Source organism: Dermacentor variabilis, chromosome 1 (assembly GCF_050947875.1).
Source record: "Dermacentor variabilis isolate Ectoservices chromosome 1, ASM5094787v1, whole genome shotgun sequence".
Lineage (NCBI taxonomy): Eukaryota > Metazoa > Arthropoda > Arachnida > Ixodida > Ixodidae > Dermacentor > Dermacentor variabilis.
This window is the reverse complement of record NC_134568.1, coordinates 154,841,450-154,865,463: the sequence shown is the minus strand read 5'-3', so window position 1 is coordinate 154,865,463 and position 24,014 is coordinate 154,841,450. Positions and strand designations below refer to the sequence as shown.

General features: G+C 45.7%; 1 protein-coding gene across 2 annotated transcripts in view; it reads left to right on the top strand.

Annotated features, from left to right (window-relative positions):
- Positions 1-24,014, top strand: part of LOC142587114 (NCK-interacting protein with SH3 domain) — a 91,959-nt gene that overhangs the window by 52,873 nt on the left and 15,072 nt on the right. For both annotated transcript variants that reach the window (XM_075698013.1, XM_075698006.1), the window contains exon 11: positions 6,223-6,398. In XM_075698013.1, the coding sequence (XP_075554128.1) occupies positions 6,223-6,398 (176 nt within the window). The remainder of the gene's footprint in view (positions 1-6,222; positions 6,399-24,014) is intronic.

The following is a 24,014-nucleotide window of genomic DNA, read 5'->3' as shown; positions in this document are numbered from 1 at the left end:
ACTGCAGAAGACAGCGCTAACCTTTCCTTTCTCAACACAAACCACTTCTCTCAAGGAGGCTCGAAGGAGCGTTCATAGTCCGACGTTTTCGGTGCACGTCGCTTGCGGCCAGTCACACTACGCCGCTTGCGCTGCATCAGCCAAAATGCCGTCCCCTCTTCGGAGCATGCGCAGAACAATCCCCAACCCATGCGCCGCGTTGAACGGTTGTCTGTGACCGTCGGAAAAGCAGCCTGGGCACCCTTTTTTTTTCTCCGCGCCATGCATTGAGGGTCGGTACGACAAACGAGCAGATGGAGCAAGAGCCATCTCGACGTCGGGCACGTCGCACCACGTTGGCTGCATCCCGGTTACGTTGGCTGCGTCGGTGTGTCAAACTATAGACGTTGTTCCCGCCGACGTGTCATAGCGTGTGTGCGCTGATATATACATGCTTTAACCAAGCAATTTTTTTCTGACTTTCATTAGTTAGAATATTGTATAATTAGAATTTTCGTAGCATCTCCCTGGAATTCGAAAGGATGAACTTTATTGTACTATCCACCAGGAATGCTCTTGGAACTTATGAAGTTGTTTTTACTACTGAAGTTTTAAAACCTCGAATTAACAAAATTTGCAATTTAATAAAGTCTTTTGCTGCAAGTGCAACTTCGTTATATGGAGGGTTGTCTATATAACAATTATTCGTTACAACAATGGAATTTTCTTGGCACTTAAATTGTATTATAATTGGGTTCGACTGTATTCCTTTTAGCTGTTTCGTTACCGCAAAAAAATGGTCGTTTTTTATATGTCTCGGGAAAAATTTATTTACAACTACAAATAATATCCCAGCACACATTGCAGCATAGCATATTGTGCATAATGAAATGCTCTTTCGAAAAACATACATTGCTAAACGAAAAAAAATTATAAGGTAAAACATAAAAATTCTACAAGTGCCTGCCATTTTTGCTGCGAGTTGATAAAAACAATAATGAAACATGCTCTCTACAAAAACGTTAATATTAAAAGAAATTCAGTATATTCGAAAGATAAATAACCCAGGAATAGTGTCTAATTAAATGCTCAGTACACAGCCGTTCTTCGGATACAAAAAAGAAACTAAGATCAGTTCATCGCTCATGCCATGCAGTGAAGCAGTTCCTGGATTTTGTGAAGCATAGGTGCACTGTGCAATTTTCCCACAAAATGTCTGGTTTTTGTTGAGCTTTGCAATCGTCGTAACGCATTTTGCAGTTCCGCCTTATCGGCATCTTCTGAGGATGGTTCGATGAGAAGTCCAAGGAACATACTTCACCAATTCGTCTAGGGTCATGCACCCCTTCAAGGACAAATCGTTCACAGCATAGCTGGGCAACTACAAGATTATGCATCCAATCATATCTGTTTGCATTTTTGTAGCTTGTCTTTATCGCCTCTGCAGAGAAAAAAGAGTAGAGAGAAATCCCACGCCGGTTGTAAACTGTCTTGCACATATGGGTCGAGATGTGCGACGGGCGGCCTTCTTGGCCTGAACGGAAGTTTTTTTGCTGCCGATGGCAGCACATCATAACCAAGCGAAGTATGCACCATGTAGGTAATCAGTAGAGCGCTCATGTCGTGCAAAAAAATCGGCAGATAAGCACACACAAGGAAGGAGACCACTCAAGGCAGTAGAGAAAACTCGCCGGTGAACAGCTGCGGATGTTCCATACTGACTCAAAACATTGTCGCCGTCAGAGCTTGAATCTGCTTTCCTGTCATCTTCAGAATCATAACTCCAGCCCTCCTCACTAAATTGAAGTGCAGATGCAGCATAGTTTCTCGAGCACGACTCGTGACACAGCCGCGCGGGACGCCGCCATGGGAGCAACTTTCAGTAACAGCGCCTTGCCGGAGTTTTACGAGAGAAGCGAAACCTAAACTCTTGGAAACTGGTTGAAAATGCCAGGTCCACATGTTGGACATGCAGCAGACATTCGCAAATACACTTCGGCGGAACAAAACGACTCGGGACTCCAAACCAAAGCTCACTAATGAACAGCTGGCGTAATTTTCGATTAATTATCACCGCTCAGCACTTTTGGACTGCAAAGCTGGCGATATAATTAAATTCTTTACTTGATGGGAGTCATTTGATTACATAATTTGGATGCTAGTGCAAGGTAATCGTGAGCGGCGTGCTTTTTTCTCAAGTGCAGCAGAAGGATACAGCGACACCTCTTTTTGCTACAACATATGCACATTAGTTTGCAAAAAGGTCCGTCAGAAATCACAACATCGCCGGAGCACAAAATTTTAAATTGATTCTGAAAGTGCAGTGCCTGTATTAACTACTGGATGGCCTTAGGTGGATAAGAAACAGCTCTAACATGTCGAAATCGGCTATCTAAATCATCGATCACCGGTGATCGATTTGAATAGGCGTGGTAACAAAAGAGTTAAGGAGAGACCTTCCTCGAAACAGCTTTTTTTATCATTTGTACTAGACTTGAAGATATAGCTGCTTGGAGAGCTTTTTATGCCGATTTCAAATCTGCAATTAGGTTTTGTGTTGCCACTGTAGTTATGTTATACTCAATGACAAATTATAGCAATCTTTACAGACACTTTTTTATCTACTATACTCACAAAAAGTATCATGTTGTAGCTTGTTTAGCTACAGAGTGCCAGTATCTAGCCAAAAATTAAAGTTTGAAAATATAGTTCACTATCAATTTTTATACATTTGAAACTAAATAAAACAGATGTGAATGTAACAAATATGTTAGGAGTGTGCAAATAATTTAAAGGTTAAATAGCGACTATTCAATTTGAAGACCAAATTGAATTGTACAAGGCTGTATTTGTTATTCAAAAGTTTCGAATATTCGTACACCCCTATAATATATGCCTATAATGAATTTCGCATATACCATATTTACTCGCATAATGATCGCACGTTTTTGTAAAAAAAAATTGACGGAAATTCAGGGGTGCGATCATTACATGGGTTAAATTTTCCGCGAAAAAACCATTTTTTTTTTCATCCCGTGTTTGCTGTGGGATGACAACAGGTCAGCAAGCAGGCGGCTGCCGCTGTAACAGTGCAGGACAGCAAAACAAAAATGGCGGCCGGCGGAGCAAGGCGAACGTGCAGAACGCTATTTTTTTTCCTCTCGTGAGTACATTACGTGCATTGAAACAATTTCTTCTGTATCAGTAATGAATAATATCGTTAATATCGGCAAGTTTGCGACAATAGCGTAGCCATGTCCACTTTGGGGGGGGGGCAGAAACAGAGATGGGCGCGCTTAGCTGCCAGTGACAGAAACACATGGCAGAAAACTGTGGCATTTGTCTTCACTACTATCCTAATATAGAACGTTTCTGCTAAGTGTGGATGAATATCTTAGCTGTGTTACAAGCGTTGGCATATGAATAGGGTACACTTCTAACATATCAGCGTAAACGTGCCCACTATCATTGCCGCTCCCAATTTGTTGCGTGCCCACAGTTGCAGACGAGAAGAATCGAAAGGCGCCTTTTTTGTTGTTGTTGAAGAAAACCATTATGAAGCCTACAAATAATAAAGCCAAGGCAAGTTTGGTTGTAGCTTTTCTCATGGAAGTGCGGAAAGTAATGGAAGGAATAAAATAGGGCACCTGCTTAAGAATGTTTGGTGCGTGCAGACCGCTTAGTATGTCTTCAAGAGTCATTCGCATAGCATTCAACAGTATTCGACAGATGGTAAGTGCGATCATCATTAGCTAGACTTGGCACACGACATATCGCTGCGACGAGTTCGGGGTGCTATCATTACACGGGGGGAAAAAACATCGAATTTTGATGACAAATTCACGGGTGCGATCATTATGCAAGTGCAACCATTACGTGAGTAAATACAGTAATAAAGCTACTTTCATGTCAACTGTGACTTCGTTATGGCACAATTCAACTTCATATGAATTCCTGTGTGCCACTCATCATATCATCTCTGCCTAGCTCCTGCTTACCGTCTGTAAATGGTGTGATCAACATCCATAACGATCCTTACTCATTGAAGTTCTGGGCATCAGCCTATTTTTATGTCCACTGCGGGGTGAAGGCCTCTCCCTGCGATCTCCAATTACCTCTGTCTTGCGCTAGCCGATTCCAACTTGCACATGCAAATTTCCTCATTTCATCACCTCACCTAATTTTCTGTCGTCCTCGACTATGCTTCCCTTCCCTTGGCACCTATTCAGTAGCTCTAATGGTCCACCGGTTATCTACCCTATGTGTTACATGGCCTGCCCAGCTCCATTGTTTCTTTTAATGTCGACTAGAGTATCGGCTATCCTTGTTTACTCTCTGATCGACATCGCTCTCTTCCTGTCTCTTAAGGTTACACCTAACATTTTTCGTTCCATAACTCTTTGCACGGTCCTTAACTTGTTCTCGAGCTTCTTTGTTAACCTCCCAAGTTTCTACACACATTCTACACGTTGTTGGTCTTGTTGGTCTTGGTCTTGGAATTGTACTTACCAGTATTCAGTTGTTAATTACAAAAACTGTTGCGTGCAAACGATGGTTTTTCACAAGCTCAGTGTAGAAGTGAACAAAAATAAATGTATTATCTTTCATATTTCATTCGTCCAGTGTTGCCCTAAGCTGCTACCAGTGGGAGCAGCGCTTTAATATTTATTGCACTGGTGCCCACACTTTCTGATGGCCTCATTTCAGGTGTGCATGCTTACGCCACTGGCAGGTCAGGCAAGAGCTGAGCAGTTCTCCCAGATCTAGTCTTTAGTGCGGAATAAAGAATTCACAGCTATCAGAAAATGAAGATGGGTCTGTAGCTCTTTCACAGAAGTCTCAAGACCAGTTGTGTGTGGGGTGGGGGGTGGGGGGGGGGTGTTAGAGAAAGAGCAAGCATCCTGAGAAAGTGAAGTATGCTTCAAGTTGGAAGGAGTAGGCGGCAGTGCTGCCTATGGCAGAGTTGACCTCTCTTGATATTTTCTTTTTCTTGCTTGCTTTCCAGATCAAAAATTTGTAAAACAAACATATTGCATGGTTACATTTTTGTTGATTGTGAAGAAAAGCACTGTAATTCTCATCAAGCCAGCTTTGGCCTTGTGCATCTTTCACTCGCGTGCATTTTCTTGTTTTGCTTTGTTTGCCAGCATATTTCTGTGTTACAAATGTTCTTAAAGGGACACTAAAGCGAAACAATAAATTAGTTTAGACTAATGAAGCATTGTTTGAGAACCCTGCAGGCAGTGATTTCAAAAAAATTGTTTGGTTATTAGATGAGAAAATGAAGGTCCAAGTATCAGTATTTGAATTTCGCGCCGAAACTCCAGCGCCGGTACGTCAGCGTGACGTCAGGGATACCAAAGTATGTTTTCGCATTTGGGCTGCGTTGGCTGAATAAAGGTTCCAGAAACTTGCCAAGTTTAGTATTTGGTTCCTTTAGAAAACAATGTAGTCAATCTGTACCGCTCTATATATTTAGTAGGTCCTAGAAGATGCCATCAAAATCCAAGACGTCACAGCCCCCAGGGGCGGGAACATAAGTAGGCGTCGCCACCCGTATTTTGTTCTTGCGCTTTTTCTGGCTTACCAAACGTCTTATCGTTGCAAGAGTGGTGTTTTTGGTGTTGTAGTACGGTAATTTACTGATGCAGAAGAAATCATTTTTCACTTTAAAGTCAACTTGTTTCTAGTTAACAACTTGGCAACAAGTCTTTTTTTTTTCAACATTAAGGATATATTTTTCAATTTCTTTGCCAATGTAGGCCTCTTCATTTGAGTTTTATGTGCTTGTTAACAACTTGCTTTATTTCCCCTTCTCTCTAAATGCCATATGGCTTAAAGGTATTGTATATATCTATAAGAAATATATACATAAAAGATACACAAACTGCATGCTATTCCAACCAAAGTGAAAAAGTATCATGTCACATCCGTGTCAAAAATCACTGTTGCATGCTGTTAGTCAGCAAGGAAAACACATTTGTGGAACAGATTAAGACAAGTACTCTGATGTTAGCATTGTTTTTGGAGTTGAGGCATCTTGAAGACTCTAGTAACACTTGCGTCCCCCTTATCTATTACTCCTATCTATTAGCTCTCTATTAACTGTACTTCCAACTTGCATCATAGGGCCCCTTTAAGAAGAGGCCACCACTGATGCTCATTAGACCGATTTGACCTTCCTGATATATCTCCCGTGCAAAGAGCTTGACATGCTTCTCTCTTTGTTTTTTCTCCCTGCAGATGACCCTGCTCGAGTGCTAACCCATGAAGTTGCAGGAGTTCCCAACTCAGTGCTGAAGATGCTTGCTGAGCTCTTTTCAGACAGCACAACAGCTGAACTTTTCTACTTGAATGATGTTGCTGTCTTGGTGGACATTGTAGCCAGGCAGCTAAGTGACTTGCCACCTGGTGATAAGGTAAGCTGTAGATGGGCATTCTGCACTTATCAACTAGATCTACTTGTAGCAACCCTTACACAGAAGGCACAAAGCTAGAACAAACAGTACAAGACACGACAGTGCTTTTCGTATGTCTGATGTTGGCTGTTCTGTTCAGAAATTACTGGTTGTCATTTAGCTATGTCTCTGAGTCACCAGCTGCAAGTTTCTTTTCGACACATGTTTTAAGGTTGCACCTTGTGCAATTGTAGTGGTGATTTGTATTGGTGATGATGCCAAAAGTTAGTGCAGCCATTAGGCAATTCATTACTCCATTGGCAAGGTATCTTTTAGCTCATTCTTTAGTTCACAGGTTTCATGTTGAGACCTCAGACCTGTAACCTGTGAATTCACCTTGTCATTGCCTTCACTGGATACTATGCACACCTCATTGACCGTGGGGACAACTCAGTGTGAATAGTATATTGCCAGCTGCCTGAAACTCTGCAGCATGTCTCTTGTGACTGTCCTCCATATGTTAGAGAGACAGACATTGACCTCTGTACTGGCAGGCATATCAGAAGGCCTGCATTATCAGAAGCTTCTATTTTGAGTGTGTGATATGACCTCGTGGCAGCAAAAACACCAAGTGCTGTTGTGGATTATTTGCTGGATTTGAGGCTTAAAAGGACCACTTTGTTATGTGGCAGTTATATAATATGGATCCCTTCTTCCTGTCCTCCTCCTCATTCTTTTTGTTCCCTTTCCTCATTCCATATTGCAGACTGGAAGTCCAAAGCATTCTAGCTCAGGCCAAGAGCTCTGCTTTTCCTGTAAATTTTCTCTGCCCTAGCTGGTGTTGAGTAGTGTGGAAAGTGATGCAAAGAACATTCACTGACTGCATCATTATTTTGAGGCTGTTATATGAGACTGTTTCCAAATTGATAAGGATAAGGGATATGAAATGTCATGGCTGTATACAAGCAGGATGAAAGACAGAGTGAAGATGAAGCAGGAGAAAGCACCTTATACATAGGCTGAAGTTTACTAACGGATGTGAATTTAAGAGCTACTAGTGGTCTATGGACTGCTGACTTGTTATTTGCAACGTTTAGTGCACTTGCAGACCATTTTCATTCACCTATACTTCCTGAGTCAGTCTGAGGTGTTACACATATCCGTTGTTTCCACTTGTGCAGCATGCAGTGCCTCCGTGGCACCATTCATTTCATGTGAATGCGTCCTGTAATGTTTGGAGTCGGGCATGAAATAGATGGTAGCTGACCCATGCCGTCGTCCAACTTATCCACGCTGAGGGCATTGTTGAAGGGAAGGACTGCTTCTCATCGAGAACGAAGAATATGGGTTTATTTACAGTAATTACTTGAGAACATTACAGTTCATCAGTCTAACATGACTGAAAGAGGAATGCACACTTAGCAGCCGCACAACAGCTGCTTATAAACACTCTGCCCTCCCTAGATCCCTAGGTGAGGGAAAAACAACCGTTCAACCTGCTACCAATTCGGAGCGTTCAATGTCATCGTAGCCGACCCGCTTTTGAGGGGTGAGGGGTTTACACACACACTTCCGCACAGGTTTCACTGACCACGCTGAGGTGAACGGGTTCTCTCAGACACGTGCCTTGCCCCAAACAGGCGCCTCTTTATCCCAGTGTTGACTCCGCAGACACTGGCCGTGGCAGCTGTCCATTGTCTGGCATCTTCAAAGGCCCGTGAGAAGGCCCCGCAAAGCATCTCCTTCCAGGAATTCCCCCTGCTTCAGTGGAACCGTGACGGCGTTGGCAATTTTACTAGTTGGTCCGCCAACCGCATTTAGTCATAGCGGCGCCGAGGAGGAGGTGTGCGGCACACTGTCGTCCCTACAAAAGGAGTTGCCGCTGCAGGTGGGGAAGGCTTCCATGGTCACTTCGGGGAAGTTCGCCATGCTCACAGCTGCGGCTGGCTGGGAAAATTTTGTAGGTCGGTACCCTTGCAGGCCATTCGTTACAGCTCCTCCATGGCCTGGAAAATCTCAACTGGCCAGTGCTGATGACCGCTAGGCAGAAAGAGAATGGCTGGTGGCAAAGGGGGGGGGGTGCCTTGACTTGCAGGGACCAGCTGTGAAATGATGACACCACCCCAAAATATCCAACAAGGACAGGCAACTGCAGAACGAACCCCACAACACAGCTCTGCGCAGAGATGACGTATCTTAGATCTCACTTTAGGCTCACTAGGCTTCAAAGAAAACATAAGTGCAGAAACAAAAAATGCTGCATTTCGCTACTACAATTTGGAAGGAATTTCGTGCTGACAAAATGGGCAATCATGGAGGGAGTCCTGCTAAATGAGAGGGGATCTTCTTTGTTTAACAAAATTAACAATAACAACCCCAAAATTTAGGCGGGATCCCTAAACACAGAATTCAAATTAGCCTGCTCAAAACATCCGCATTGCTATGCAACTTTCCCTTATATCTAACGGAGAAGTTGCACTCTTGGAGAGTGAGGCTCCATCGGAGCAAGCGGCCATTTTTGTGTGACATTTGATTGAGCCACGTCAGAGGACAGTGGTCGGTCTCGAAGATGAACCTCGCTCCGTACAAGTAACACGACAGCTTCTGGGCTGCCCAAACTAAACAAGCACATTCCTTCTCTGAAGCGCTGTAGGCCTTCTCTCTTACAGTTAGTTTACGGCTGGCATAGAGGATGGGATGTTCCTCATTATCGTCGCCGACCTGACTAAGCGCCACGCCCATACCTCTGTCACTTCCATCATACTGAACTATGAATTCCTTTGCGTAGTCTGGCGCGCGAAGCACAGGACGAGAAACCAATAGCGTTTTCAAACTTTGGAAAGCATTCTCTTTGTCCTTATCTCAGTGCACGCTATTCGGTGCTCTTTTTCGGAGGACATCCGTTAAAGGACTTGCTATTTGCGAGTAATTCGGAATGTACCGTTGATAGTACCCCACAAGTCCCAAAAATGAACGAATGTCTGTTTTCGTGCGCGGCTGTGAAAATTCTCCAATCGTAGCTATTTTCAGCTCGGCCGGCCGTCTCGTGCCCTGGCCAACAACATGGCCCAGATAAGTAACCTGCGAACAGCCAAACCTACACTTTTCCACCTTTATTGTTAAGCCAGCTTCCCTCAACCGTGAGAACACCTGTTTGAGGTGCGATACGTGCTGTTCCCAGCTGTCCGAAAAAATTGCTACATCATCAAGATATGGCAAGGCGAACTCCTGCAAGTCTTTTAGGACAATATCCATTAACTTAGAGAAGCTAAACGGTGCATTCTAGAGCCCGAAGCTGACGGCGAGAGGGCGAAAAGTGCCTACAGGTGAGGTAAATGCGGCATAGCGGCTGGAACTTTCTGAAAGAGAAACTTGCCAGTATCCCCGCATGAGATCTATAGTTGAAATGTATTTAGCAGCGCTAACTCTTTCAATTCATTCCTCAGTGTTGGGTATCGGGTACAGCTTATCCCTAGTGATGGCATTTAACTTCCTGTAGTCAACACACGGACGAGGGTCCTTGTTAGGGGTTTCTACCAGTATTAGCGGTGACGTGTAGTCACTCTCAGCAGGCTCAATAACTCCCAACTCTGCCATGCGCTGTATCTCTGCCTCCATAATTTCTCTCTGTCATGGAGACACCCTGTAAGGCTTTGATCTTATGGGTTCGGTTGATGTCAGCTCTATTTCATGCTTCCAGAAGAGGGTTATAGCGCCGAAAAAACACAACACACAGCAAGCGAGACGGGACAGGCACAACTTCCAACTGTTTATTCACCGCGTATGCGAATGAATATAAGGACAAAAAAAGATTGGTAGCAAGAACCACACATGCGCACGAGGTTTTTACAAAAAGCAGATAAAGATAGGTGAGGTACACACGTAGCTTACGCACGTGTATCTAAAAAAGCAGTTTCATTCTTATAAATGGAGATAGATGGGGCGCTAACACAATCGCTACAGTTTCTTTCAATATAGAAGGCCTCCAACAGTTCACGGGCTGTCTGGGCCTTACTTCTGTTTAAAACCTTTGCTTCTTTCAGCCTTGCCACACACTTAATCTTCCTTTCTTCTCCGCAGGCTTTACAATGATGCGGCAGGTGAGAACCAGTGCCATTTATTAAATCCCGATTATGTTCCGCTAATCGGTCGTTAATACAATGGCCGGTTTGTCTGATGTACTTCTTTCCACATGTGAGAGGTATCTGATATACGACTCCCACGGCACATTTAACAAGCGGAGCTGCATGTCTCTTTTTACAGTCAGTTTTGTTTACCTTGTTGGGATCAGTTTTAAGCACAAGCCAGCCAGTTTCTTTGGGGCGAAAAAAACCACAGGAACCTTATATTTTGTCGCCACATGCTTCAAATTGTGCGCTACCTTATGGGTGTACGGGATGACAACCGGTCTACTTTTGCTTTTGGGGACGTCATCTTGGTCGCCCTTCTTTGTACTTTCTTTTTCAATTTTCGCAGCAAGGCTTCAGCTACTCCGGTTAAGACCGAGGTTGGAAAGCCTGCTTTTTCCAACTTCCGAATCTGGGTGTAAAAGCTTTCCTCTACCTTATGGCAACAAGATTTCTTCAGCGACGCTTCCAGGCACATCTGAGCAATAACCAATCTTAATAATCGATCTTAACCGGAGTAGCTGAAGCCTTGCTGCGAAAATTGAAAAAAGAAAGTACAAAGAAGGGCGACCAAGATGACGTCCCCAAAAGCAAAAGTAGACCGGCTGTCATCCCGTACACCCATAAGGTAGCACACAATTTGAAGCATGTAGCGACAAAATATAAGGTTCCTGTAGTTTTTTCCGCCCCAAAGAAACTGGCTGGCTTGTGCGTTAAAACTGATCCCAACAAGGTAAACAAAACTGACTGTAAAAAGAGACATGCAGCTCCGCTTGTAAAATGTGCCGTGGGAGTCGTATATCAGATACCTCTCACGTGCGGAAAGAAGTACATCGGACAAACCGGTCGTTGTATTAACGACCGATTAGCGGAACATAATCGGGATTTAATAAATGGCACTGGTTCTCATCTGCCGCATCATTGTAAAGCCTGCGGAGAAGAAAGGAAGATTAAGTGTGTGGCAAGGCTGAAAGAAGCAAAGGTTTTAAAGAGAAGTAAGGCCCAGACAGCCCGTGAACTGTTGGAGGCCTTCTATATTGAAAGAAACTGTAGCGATTGTGTTAGCGCCCGATCTATCTCCATTTATAAGAATGAAACTGCTTTTTTAGATACACGTGCGTAAGCTACGTGTGTACCTCACCTATCTTTATCTGCTTTTTGTAAAAACCTCGTGCGCATGTGTGGTTCTTGCTACCAATCTTTTATTGTCCTTATATTCATTCGCATACGCGGTGAATAAACAGTTGGAATTGCACCTGTCCCGTCTCGCTTGCTGTGTGTTGTGTTTTTTCGGCGCTATAACCCTCTTCTGGAAACATGCACCAACTAGCCCCCCAACAAGTATTACTCAGTTATCTATTTCATGCGTTATTAATTCGGTTCTACCTGGCCGATCGCTGAATCTGTCGAGATATTCCCCTAACATCCCTTTTAGCTCATCGAGGTGCTCGGGTCTAAGAGCGTGCGACCTTACCGACTGTTTTACTGACTTCTTCTAGGCTTATTTCAGAGTTGGAGGTCGCCTTATACTCATTAACTTGGTATTAGTGTCATACTGCTCTTTGATGGTACAGTTAACCCTTTGAGGGTCAATGACGTAAATATACGGCGCCGCGAACAATTCCAAAAATGGTCAATGCCGTATATTTATGGCGCCGTCTGTACGTTTAAAAAGCGCGCCAATTTCCTAACTTTTTCTTTTCTGTCATGTGCTGCCACTATGTGGGGATACAGGGAATTTTTTTCGCGTGCCTCCCTCTCTCGGTTTTCGTTGGATGGTTTGTTTTAGAGCTAGTTTGCTCCTGCGCGTCTATATACTACCGCTCGAGCATTTGCGCGCGCGCAGGCGGCGGCGGTTCGGGTTTTATACCGTGGGCGGTTTCGGCTTCTTGTGCTTGCAAAAATGATTGCTATCGCGTTACTAATCACTCAAAGCGCTACCGCCTCTTTCTGGCTCGCTTACTGCTCACAGGGGTGCACATAGGAAGGATGCCGCCTTGCATGCGTTTCCGTTGCTTTTGTTTTTTTTTACACTTGCGAAAACTAATTGCCTCTGGTTGGCGATAAGGTGAAGATTAGTGGAAGCTTGTCACATGTTGTGCTTTTTTGACGGGCACACAACCACACAGTTTTGAGTGTGTGCACCTACACAGTTCGATTACGCTATGGATGTACATATTAGATATTAGTGTAAGAGCAGGAACATTTGAGTCTTGCGAAATATTCTCGTGTGCGCATTTGCAAGGCCTTGAACTATGTGCATGAAGGTGCTTCAAATTTTTAATTCTTATAAGTTTATTTCCTTTATTGTTGTTATTCATGAATGAAGAGTACATATATACGAATGCATTATATTTTTTTCTTGCTTTATGGTCACCCTAGAAAAATTACAGTAAATTTTTTTCGAAATAAGTCCCTAAGAAGAATTGAAATCTGCAATAAAAAAAATCGGCCCTGGGCGGTCGCATATGGCAAAAAAAATCGACCCTCTAAGGGTTGACTCCGCTCCGCTCTACGTACGGCTTCATTAAATTGCAGTGGTATATCCTCGCCCCCTTCCTGCGGCCTGGTTTACCCGAGCACTGGCAGGCGTCGCATGATCTTAGAGTTTTCTACGTCTTTGCAACAGTCAGGCCAGTAGTATTCCATAAGCAACCTTTCCTTTGATTTGTTTATTCTTAGATGGCCTGACCACCCATTTCCATGACAGAGACTCAAAAGGTCCTCCCTGTACTTAGTAGGTACCAATAACTGATCTAAAATCCTACCCTTTCGGTCTCTGTAGTGCCGATACAACAATCCTCCTCTCTCTTGTATCATCACATTGCGCCTAGCAATGCCTTCTTTAGCTGTGTGATGCAATTTAGCTAAGCTGTCATCATTCTTTCGCTCAGCTTCCAGTGACTCTGTCCACGCGTAAGAGCTGATCAAAGTTCTTTGAGGCCGGAGATAGTAACGACCCTGTCTCGCTTGCGAGTGCGTCAGCTGGCTCTGCCTGCAGGCGTGAACTTTGACATCCTAGTGATCCGCTCTCATTGAGCTGGTCAGCTGGCAAGCTTTCCTCAACCATTTTTTTCGTCCCTCGAGCCTAGCTCGAATTCGGTTACTGAAGTTACCTCTTTTGCTGCTTCCGCTGGAGCAGCTTTTGCATTTTCAACCGAAAGCGACACGATTTTCCGAGCTTGGCATCGCATCAACGCCTGTACTACGCCCTCTCCCAGTTCAAGCCCTGTCCCGCAGTAACTGATCCAAACGATTTGAAAAAATGTAAGGGTACTGCAGCGACAAAAATTTGGAAACTGCAGCCTCGGTCACTAGCTCCCCGAACGGTCCACTGATTTTGACTTTGGCCATGGGCTGACACACGCTGTGTTCTTCTACAAGCTGTTTAATCCATGCCACTTCTCCAGTGAAGTCATCTACTGTCACCTAAGACGGATGGACAATGTCCATTGTGGTGGCACTGTCTCGCAGCACCCAGCATGGTTTTCCATTAACTTGCAGGTCGTGAAGATATGGGCTTAAAAGTTCTATATTCTCGTCTTTTTCATCCACGTAGGAGAAAACTACGCTAGGCTTCCTGCAGTTTACAGCGATATGTCCCAGTTTGTGGCATTTATAGCAGTGGATTGGTCTAAAAGATTCGAATTTTCTTTTCTGCTCTTTTTGTATGGTTTTCTCGTTGGACTTCTCCTCGCTCTTTTCTGAGGGCTTTTCCTCCACGGCTACAGGCTCCGGTCATCTAGTCTGCAAACCCTTTTTGAACGGAAATGGTTTCCGCAGTCCATTTCGACCGTCCCCATTTCCGTCCTCAGTGTTCAGCGTTGCGTACTCTTCGGCTAATTCAGCCGCCCTTCCCACAGTGTTTACATTTCCTCTGTCTTGCACCCACAGCTTCACAGATTGGGGGATGCTTCTGTAAAACTGCTCTAGACACATGCATTCAATAATCATGTCTTTGCTCTCGTACGCTTCCACGCTTTTCAACCATTCGACTAGGTTGGCCTTTAAGCTGTATGCGAACTCCAGATATCCCTCGCTGTCCTTCTTGCCTGTGCTTCTAAACCTTTGCCAAAAAGCTTCGGCTGAAAGGCGGTACTGCTTCAGAAGACTAGCCTTGACCTTCGCATAATCATATGCATCTTCCGCACTGAGTCTGGCGATTACTTCCGCAGCCTAACACGGCAACTTAGACAGCAACCACTGTGCCCAGGTACTCAGACCGAAGTTCATCTTCTCGCAAGTCCTTTCAAAATTTCCGAGGAACAAGCCTATGTCATTCCCGACCTCAAATGGCTTTAACAGCCTGTCCATGCGGTATGATTCTGCCTCACTTGATCGTTCCAGAGCCCCTTCACTTCCTTGAGACCTCTCCAAACGTTTGCTTTCAAGTTCAAGTTTCATTTTTCTTAACTCGTGATCTTTCTCGCGTTCCTCTCTGTCCCATTCTTCTCTCTATCTGTCCCGTTTCTCTCTTAAAAAGTTCCAACGTGATTTCAATGTCTTCCTCACTGGCCTGTTCGGAAATTAGCTGCAGTAATTCCAATTTTAGCATTTTCTTGCGTACCTCTAGGCCCAGTTCCTCACCAACAATCAACAATTCGTCTCTCAGCAGTGTCCTTAACTCCTTGATTGCTGCTTTACTGCCTTGGCGCTGCTCATTGTACCTACCTAGGAAAACACAACCTAGCTATCAACAATCTAGCTTCCCTACTGATCTAAACAGAACAACCACAAAATGAAGCCTAGAGAGTCAAAGCAAGGACCATGCACTCACCGCAGACACAGCACCACGTCGCGAAGTCCATCTCACCGCTGTCAGCCAGTTGTAATGTTTGGAGTTGCGCATGAAATAAATGGTAGCTGGCCCATGCCATTGTCCAACTTATCCACGCTGAGGACCCTGTTGAAGGGAAGGACTGCTTCTCATCCAGAACGAGGAATATGGGTTTATTTACAGTAATTACATGAGAATGTTACAGCTCAGTCTAACATGGCTGAAAGAGGAATGCACACTCAGCAGCCGCACAACAGCTGCTTATAAACATTCTGTCCTCCCTAGATCCCTAGGTGAGGGAAAAATGGCCGTTCAACCTCCTGCCAATTCAGAGCGTTCAATATCATCGTAGCCGACCCTCCTTTGAGGGGGGAGGGGTTTACACACACACACTTCCGCACAGGTTCTACTGACCACGCTGAGGTGAGCGGGTTCTCGCAGACCCAGTCTTGCCCCTAGCAGGCGCCCCTTTATCCCAGTGTTGACTCCGCAGACAATGGCCGCTGTGGCTGTCCATTGTCTGGCGTCTTCAAAGGCCCGTGAGAAGGCACCGCAAAGCATCTCCTTCCAGGAATTCCCCCTGCTTCAGTCAAACCGTGAAGGCATTGGTGATTTCACTAGTTGGTCCGCCAACCGCATTTAGTCATAGCGGCGCCGAGGAGGTGTTGTGCGGCACACTGTCGTCCCTACAAAAGGAGTTGCCGCTGCAGGTGGGGAAGGCTTCCATGGTCGCTTCGGGGAAGTTCGCCACGCTCACAGCTGCGGCTGGCTGGGAAAATTTTGTAGGTCGGTACCCTTGCAGGCCATTCGTAACAGCTCCTCCATGGTGTGTCTGCCCACACTCCCTGTATTAGTTGGGAGGTTAAGGAGAGGTGCACCTCAGAGATCTCTTTTCATTAATAATAAAGGTAATAGGATGGAATGTATGCATAATATAGAGCTTATTCTCTTAATTTTAATATTATTTTAGTTTCTCAATATCTTATTATTTTTCTGTGCCACCTGGAAATAGAAAAAGTAGTCTCTTGTGAGAGGTTTCAGCTTTGTAATTGGCCTAGAAGAATGGTGTAAAATGGGCTAATTACTACAGTAAAAGCTCGTTAATTCATTACTTGTTAATTTGAAATAGCCGCCGCGGTTCGTCCAGGAATGTATTGAAAGCAATATGTAACACATCCCACTAATTCACACTGAAAACTGCACCGCCACCGATAATTCAAACTACACACCATCGTGGATGGGGTTCCCGTGCTAGTGCACGGGAACACATTCGCGACGCTGGCGTTGACGCACGGGCTGCGCAGCTTTGCTTTTTCCATCTGCGGCCCTTAGTTTAGGCCTGACTGGAGAGCGACGCATTTGCGCCTGGCCAGGCATGGCCAACGCCTCTGTTGCATGTCGCTTCTCTCCCGTGAGGTCCCGTATAAAGCTCATGGGCAATAAAATCATTGCCGTGCGCCATATGCCGTATGTGTGAGCGAAAGCGTGCAAGGGTGAGTCAGCGAACGCGGCTCAATCTCGCATGCGCAAGCGAGAAAGGCGGGGCAGATGCGCACCCTCTCCTGTCGCGCGCGGAGGGAGGGAGGGAGGCACATTCTTCTCCGGCGGCTGCTGCTTACGGCGCGGCCATGCAGGCACCGTATCTTGAAAGCAATGTGCGACGTGGCCAAAGTGCACACCCATGTGGGCCTCATCTTCAACACGATCTGCAACGTTTGCAGAGTGTGCATAATGCCAGTAGCTTCGTATGCGATGTGCTTTCTAGGTTTCGTTCGCATTGAAGCGAGAGCTGTATGAAGGCCACTTCGCTCGCTGCTAGTGCCGCGAATTCCTCACTCCAGCGTTTTTCAGCGAATTTCCGCGGTCATTTGTTAATTTAGTTAGTAAGCAAATGTTTACAAATTTACACAACCGATAAAACTACTATCCTTATTTCGTATAGCGATCACAATCGATGCTTCACTTTTCAGGCGAAACTGCGACATTTTTTTTTTCTCTCCGTGCCAGTCGGCATGATGAATGCAGTGATGGAGCAAGAACCATCTTGACGTCAGGCACATCGGACCGCATTGGCCGCATCCAGTTACGTTGGCTGCACCAGTGCTTCGAAGTATTGACGTTGTTCACACCAACGCGACGCAGCGTGTGTGCGTGCGTGCTAACGCCATGTCAGACTATATATGCACCTTACCTGAGAGGCTTTTTCTCTTTCTTTAGTTCGAATTTGTATAATTCGAATTTTGATAGCATCTTCGTGGACTTTGAATTAACGAGCTTTTACTGTATCTATAAGCAAATAATTGGAAGCAAGCTGCAAAATTATTTTCTTTCAACTTTATTATTCAAGAAAAAAAGTGTGTCTGGACGATAGTTACCAAGAACATTCATGAATGGTTTCCTAAAATTAACATGACAAGGTTGCTGTATATTACAGTAAAGCACTAAAGACCGTATTTACTTGCATAATGATCACACTCGCATAATGATTGCATCTACAGCGGCTGCATTTCGATGGGGGCAAAATGCGAAAACACCCATGTGTTTAGATTTAGGGGCACCTTAAAGAACCTCAGGTGGTCCAAATTTCCGGAGTCCCCTACTACGGCGTGCCTCATAATCAGATTGTGGTTCTGGCGTGTAAAACCCCATAATTTAATTTTTTTTTTAATGATTGCACCCCTGAATGGGTCGAAATTCTTTTTTTTTTCTTTCCCGCGTAGTGATCGCACCCTGAACTTGCCGCAGCAATATGTCGTGTGCCAAGTCTAGCTGATCATTATCACGCTTACCATCTGTCAAATGCTGCGCGAACGACTGTTCAAGACATACCGAGCGGTCTGCACGCACCAAACAGATTCTTAAGCAGATGCCCCATTTCATTCCTTTCATCACTTTCTGCACTTGCAAGAAGAAAAAAAAATCTACAACCAAACTTGCTTTGACTTTATTGTTTATAGGCTTTATAATGGTTGTGGTCAACAACAACAAAAAAGGTGCCTCTTGATTCCTCTTGTCTGCACTCATAGGTACGCAACAAATCGCGAGTGGCAACCACAGTAGCCACGTTTACATTGACATACCTGCCAACCCTCCCGATTCGCCAGGGAGACTCCAGATTTTTTACTGAACTCTCCAATTGTACAATTGCTGTCTTATACCTCCCGAAAAGTGGTCTTTGTTCGCGCAATAATGGTTTTTGCGAAACCAGCACAGCTGAATCTACAGCCACATCGTAATTGTCAGCATCACCAACAACGGCCGCACTGGCACCATCGGTATCATCGACTAAGCATTTGACTACGGTGCCTAGTAAGCCAACCAAAGCCAGAGCCAATGTAGCTCTTGCATTTCAGGCATGCCTTCCAGCATGGTGCATCTTGTTGCTGCTCCTTGTGTATATGATTAGTGTTGGCTAGGCCGTCTGTGTATGGTGCACCGTGTAAAGTTTGAATTTTCGTGTGCTTGATGCCATGGCGCTATCAAAGCACAAGAAAAGGTATTTGCAGAAGTTTTTGCGATCTTATACTTCTGAATTTCCATGCTTTTTGACATCAAGAAAAGAACATTTTGCATATTGTACAACGTATGGATGCGACGTCAGCATGTCTCATGGTGTCAAAGGCGACTTGAAACTGCACGTTTCCATGGCGAAGCAGCAAGGCAACATAGTGAACCTTCTCCGGAACAAGTGCGACGACAGTGTCATACATGTGGAGTGCCTGTTTACGGGATTCCTCGTCAAGCACAACCTACTCCTTAATGTCAGCAACTACGTTGGGCCTCTTCTACGGAAAATATTCCCAAAATACGACGAGGCGAAGCGCTATGGATGTGGACACAACTTTGAAACACAACTCTGAAGAATGCGGAGGTGGCCAACCTGAAATTTATTTCACAGGCATCGCTCTCGAGTCTTCATTTCTTTATTCCGAGTTTCCCTCAGCTGCTGCCCCGAGATTCCAATGAATCTGCTGAAGACACTTTAGATGCTCTCGAGGCTGAGTATGCCACACTACAGGCGTACAGCCTTCCAGAGGACATTCTGAATGAAGAAAGGTGGGACGTGCAGTGGTCTATGGTTGAAAAAATGAAAAACACTGATGGAAAACATGTTTCACTGAGTTGCTAAGGTGATGCTGGATTACTTGTGATACCGCATAGCAGCGCAGAGTGTGAGAGGATTTTTAGCACGGAGCGAAAAAGTAGGACTGAGTTCCGCTCATCAATGTGCAACACAACCCTCCAACACCTGCTGCTAGTGAAGGACCGTCAGTCTGGACAATGTTTTGAGCAAAGCTACTCCGACAAATTTTTGAAGTGAACAAAGTCTGCTACTGCAAGGTCCTGCAAAAGTACTCATCGAACACTGCCTGAAAGTTTGAACGAAACCCCCTCCCACCGGAAGTTGAAACAGTGAATGCAACCCCCCCCTCCCCATTGGCGCAAATAGAAAGTATCCCAATTTTTTATCTCGCCAGGTTGGCAGGTATGCATTGATACGTTAGAAATGTACTCATTCATACGCCGACGCTTGTAAGACAGCTAAGATATTCGCCCACTCGTAGCGGAAACGTGCCATATTAGGATTATAGTGAAGACAAATGCCGCAGTTTTCACAACATGCCCGCCATGTGTTTCTGTCACTGGACTTCTTCTATTTTCCACTTCTGGCTACCCGCGGGCTGCCAGAGCCAGCCAGAGCGTCTTCGATTTTCTCGGGTTGCTCCGCCCACCGTGCTACCCACTTCCGCCAGGCGTTCGTTTTGTTCGGGCTGGACGGTTCTGATGTGATGGGCGCTTGCCACCATCTTTGCGGGGACTTCACGTATTGCAATGCGGGTGCTTGAGGACTTGAATTTACCTCGCCCAGCCAACTGTCTACGGTTATCTTTGGATTTCCTTACTTGTAGCGTTATCTTTTTAGGTGCTAACGCACCATTCTGCATTGCAAAGTGGTGTGATACAAGCAGTGGTGAACCGTTTGAAGCTTTTGTGTGTGTTTATGTGTGTCCCCAAGGCTTCTTTGCGGCGGTGATCAGCGCGCCGCGCTCTCATGCGGGCATGTTATCTGCATCGTGTTCCACGCAAGTTGTAGACGCTCATTCACACATATTGCGGTAAATTTTCGGTTCGTCTTTCTCTGGTGGTGTTCCTTTTCACATATCTCGCGTATGTATGCGGAGATATCTCCTTTTTCTGCAGTTAGCGAAGGCGTTGCAGCTAGCCCGTATTCGCTCCGTCTCTCCGTCGTATGCTTGGGTGGCATCTCGACACTGATATGTGTCCGAACTGCAGGCCGTTAATGTAAGAATGCACTGGTTAAGTAATAGGCACACGTACATTGGCTTATTGCTCTCATGATCACAACCAATGTTGTTTTTCGTGTGAAACTTTTCACTGGTCATAGGCGGCGTGCATTTTCACACGGCAGCCACGTCCCCAGCTCCTTAGGGTCAAAATGAGAAGCACCATCAGCCACGACAAACTTTCTGAAATCGAAGCCCAAGCAGGTCGGCACGAAATTTTATGCGTATAACACGTACCTGATATCCTGCTTCTTCATGTCTTGTGAAGTGATGACACAGCGCCAACTCATCAATGGCTCTGGTGGGTGACGTGATCGCTGCGAGCAGGGATCCTCGAGCTATCGCTTTCGAGGATACAATCACTTGCGCATAATTTTGCGTCTTGTCACCTGACGCGTCGGAGGCCATCTGTTGCGCTGCACAAGGTGATGTTTGCCCAGTGCGTATCCTGTGCTGAGTCGCACAAAAGTGATCGTATCCCTGAATGCAACTATATATTTTCAAGCTGGCAACGCATAAGTGGGCCGACTACGCCGAGCGTGCGCCGGCCTCGGTGTGTATTGCCATGCTGGTAGCATGTTTACATTTGGCCAGCTGTCCCGGCGTTCTACTTTGCAAACTTCGGGCAGGTTCAGGTTGTCTTGGGATCCCAGCCCACGTGACTTCCTATCAGGACTGGAACTAGCTGGCCACCATCTGGCTGCCAGCGGGCTGCCAGAACTCCAAAAATCGAAGAGGCCCACTGGCAGCTGAGCGCGCCCGTCTCTGTTTCTGTCCCCTCAAAGTGGACATGGCTGTATTATTGCTGCAGACTTGCTGATGTTCACGATATTATTCATTACTGATATGGAAGAAACTGTTTCATGCATGTACTGTACTCAGGGGAAGAAAAAAAAAATAGAGTTCGGCCAGTCCAGCTTGCTCCGCTGGCCGCCATTTTTGTTTTGATGTCCCGCACTGTTACAGCGGCAGTTGCCGGTTTGTGGACCTGTTTGTCCGCAGCAAATGCGGGATTAAAAAAAATTTTTTTTTTCTCTGAAAATTTACTTTGTGTAATGATGGCACCCCTGAATTTGCTTCAATTTTCTTTTTGAAAAAAAAAGTGTGATCATTATGCAAGTAAATACAGTACTTGCATTTTTCAGAACCTTGTCCCTAATGTACTCAGTTCCTGAGACATCTCTACAGGCACAGTAGAAGGCTGCAAGCAACCATGGTATTGATACGTGGGTCACATCAGCCCATACTTTGTATACCCATTGGCTTAGCAAGAGATGCCACTCTTTACAATAATAAATTAACCTTTCCCCCGGAATTAAATGTGATCTGCTTTCCTTATATGTTAGGTACAGCACACTTGATCAACTAGGCAACTGGTGTTCCATGGAGGCTGGGCATTATCCTATTCAGGCCCCTCATACATTATGTAGTTGAATCTCGTTAATTTGGACACACTAAATTCGAACTTCCGGTTTATTCGAACTGACGCTGTGGTCCCATCAAAGTTATGTGTATTCCAATGGGCGAAAACGCCTGGTAATTTTAACGCGCAAGCATTTGTGACGGTTAATTGGACTGCCCTCTGACAATGCTCTTAGCAACGCACAATATGCGGCGGCGCCCCCGACCAGCATTGCTCCTGACCGCAATTGAGGAAAAGCTTAGGAGACTCCTCAACACCGTGCGCGAGGTTCCGCATAAAGTCCAAGGGCAATAACACCGTCGCTGTGGGCCCTACGCTGTATGCATGAGTGAAAGCGTGCGAGAGGAGCCGACAATCGCGGCTCAGTCTCGCACTAGTGAAAGAGGCATAGCGAGGAGGAAGTGCACCATCTTCATTTTGTGCGCAAGGCACCCAACGTTGTGAGGCACCGGGGGAGGAGGACAGAGAGGGGGCGGCGTTTTACTCCGGCTGCAACTGCGCATGTGGCGGGCTGTGCAACCACGCGTGGCCGTATCTTGAGAGTGTTCTGCATAGGGGGCAAAGTCCAGGTGCGTCAGCAGCTCATAGCTTTGTGCATGCTGTGTGTTCTCAGCGCTCACTTTTCATTGAAGCGATAGACAGCATGAATGTCGCATTGCTCGCTGCTGGTGCGTTTCCTCATGCCAGCATTTTGACATTGAATTTCTGCCGTCATCAAGTGAGATGTGTTCATTTTTGCTTGTGCATATATGGCACCATGCTTGTTAGTTTTGTTAGTATGCATACGTTTACAAGTTCGTACAGCTGCTAAAACTACTATCCTTGCTTCATATACAGGGTGTCTACCAACCGGGAAAACCGGGAATTCTCGGGTATTTTGAGTAGTCTGGAAAAAGTCAGGGAAAACTCAGGGAATTTGGGCCTCTATCAGGGAAAATTAGCGCCAATTTTATTGAAAGGGTCGAAAGTCGCGGTAATGCTGGCTCGAGCAACAGACAGGAATCGTAATGAATCGTCTTTGACGCGCTGTCGTCGGCTGGAGGAGTTGCCACTGTGCAGTCAACGACCGACTTTCCGGATTCCAGATGATTCGGACGGCTTCGCGGCACCGCCACGTAACCCATAGAGTCAACGTATCAGAACGTCTGAAATTTCGGACGCAAGAACTCTTCGCCGTCCGATTTTCCGGACGTTTTGCCGTGACCGCGGGTCCGAAACGGCAATAATCAAAGGTACCACCGCTGTCGTTTTGATTACTTCGCCACCTCGAACCGGCACTCTCGCACGTAGATCCGCTGGCAGCCGTTGCCACCACTGCGGCAACGCTAGGCCTAGCTGCTTCGACGTTCGCTCTGAAGCTTCTTGCCGTTGGATGCCGAGTTTTTTATTGAAAGAATTAGCTGCTGTCAGCAATGGCACGGACTCCACCTTTGTGGTCCTCGCGATTGGCTTAGGAACTTAGAAAACATGGTGCGTTGCATAATGCCGGTTCCCGAAAGTCAGCTTCGCCTCTGTACAGAAATGTTACATGGTGAAGCATACGCAGAAGTATTGCAGTGAAGCATAACAAGCGTGGGAAGGGGTGCCTGTCGCGGTTTGAGCCCCTAAGGGCAGTAAATGACACGCATTTATTTTTTTCCAACTGGCCGATTTTTCGAACGCTTTCCCGACCCCTAGGGAGTTCTAAAAATGGGTCGTGGACTGTGCAACTGGCCAAGATGCTTCAAATGGCCCTTGGGGTGAACGAGTGGCAGAAGGAGGACAAGAACAGAAATGATGTATGCATTGAGGAATAAACGGGAAAGGAAGCTTGCTGCCACCGTTTTGAAGACGTTTGAGCTCAAAAAACAAAATTTTGGCTGATGCCGAGATGCCCGTGTCCCTCATCCAAACCAAAATAAACTCTTTAAAGCAGTGAAACACAACACTCGGGCGTCGTGCACGGGCTGAGAGTATGTCAGGACAGTTGAGGTTGACTTACGAGCTGTTGAGAGAAAATCTCAA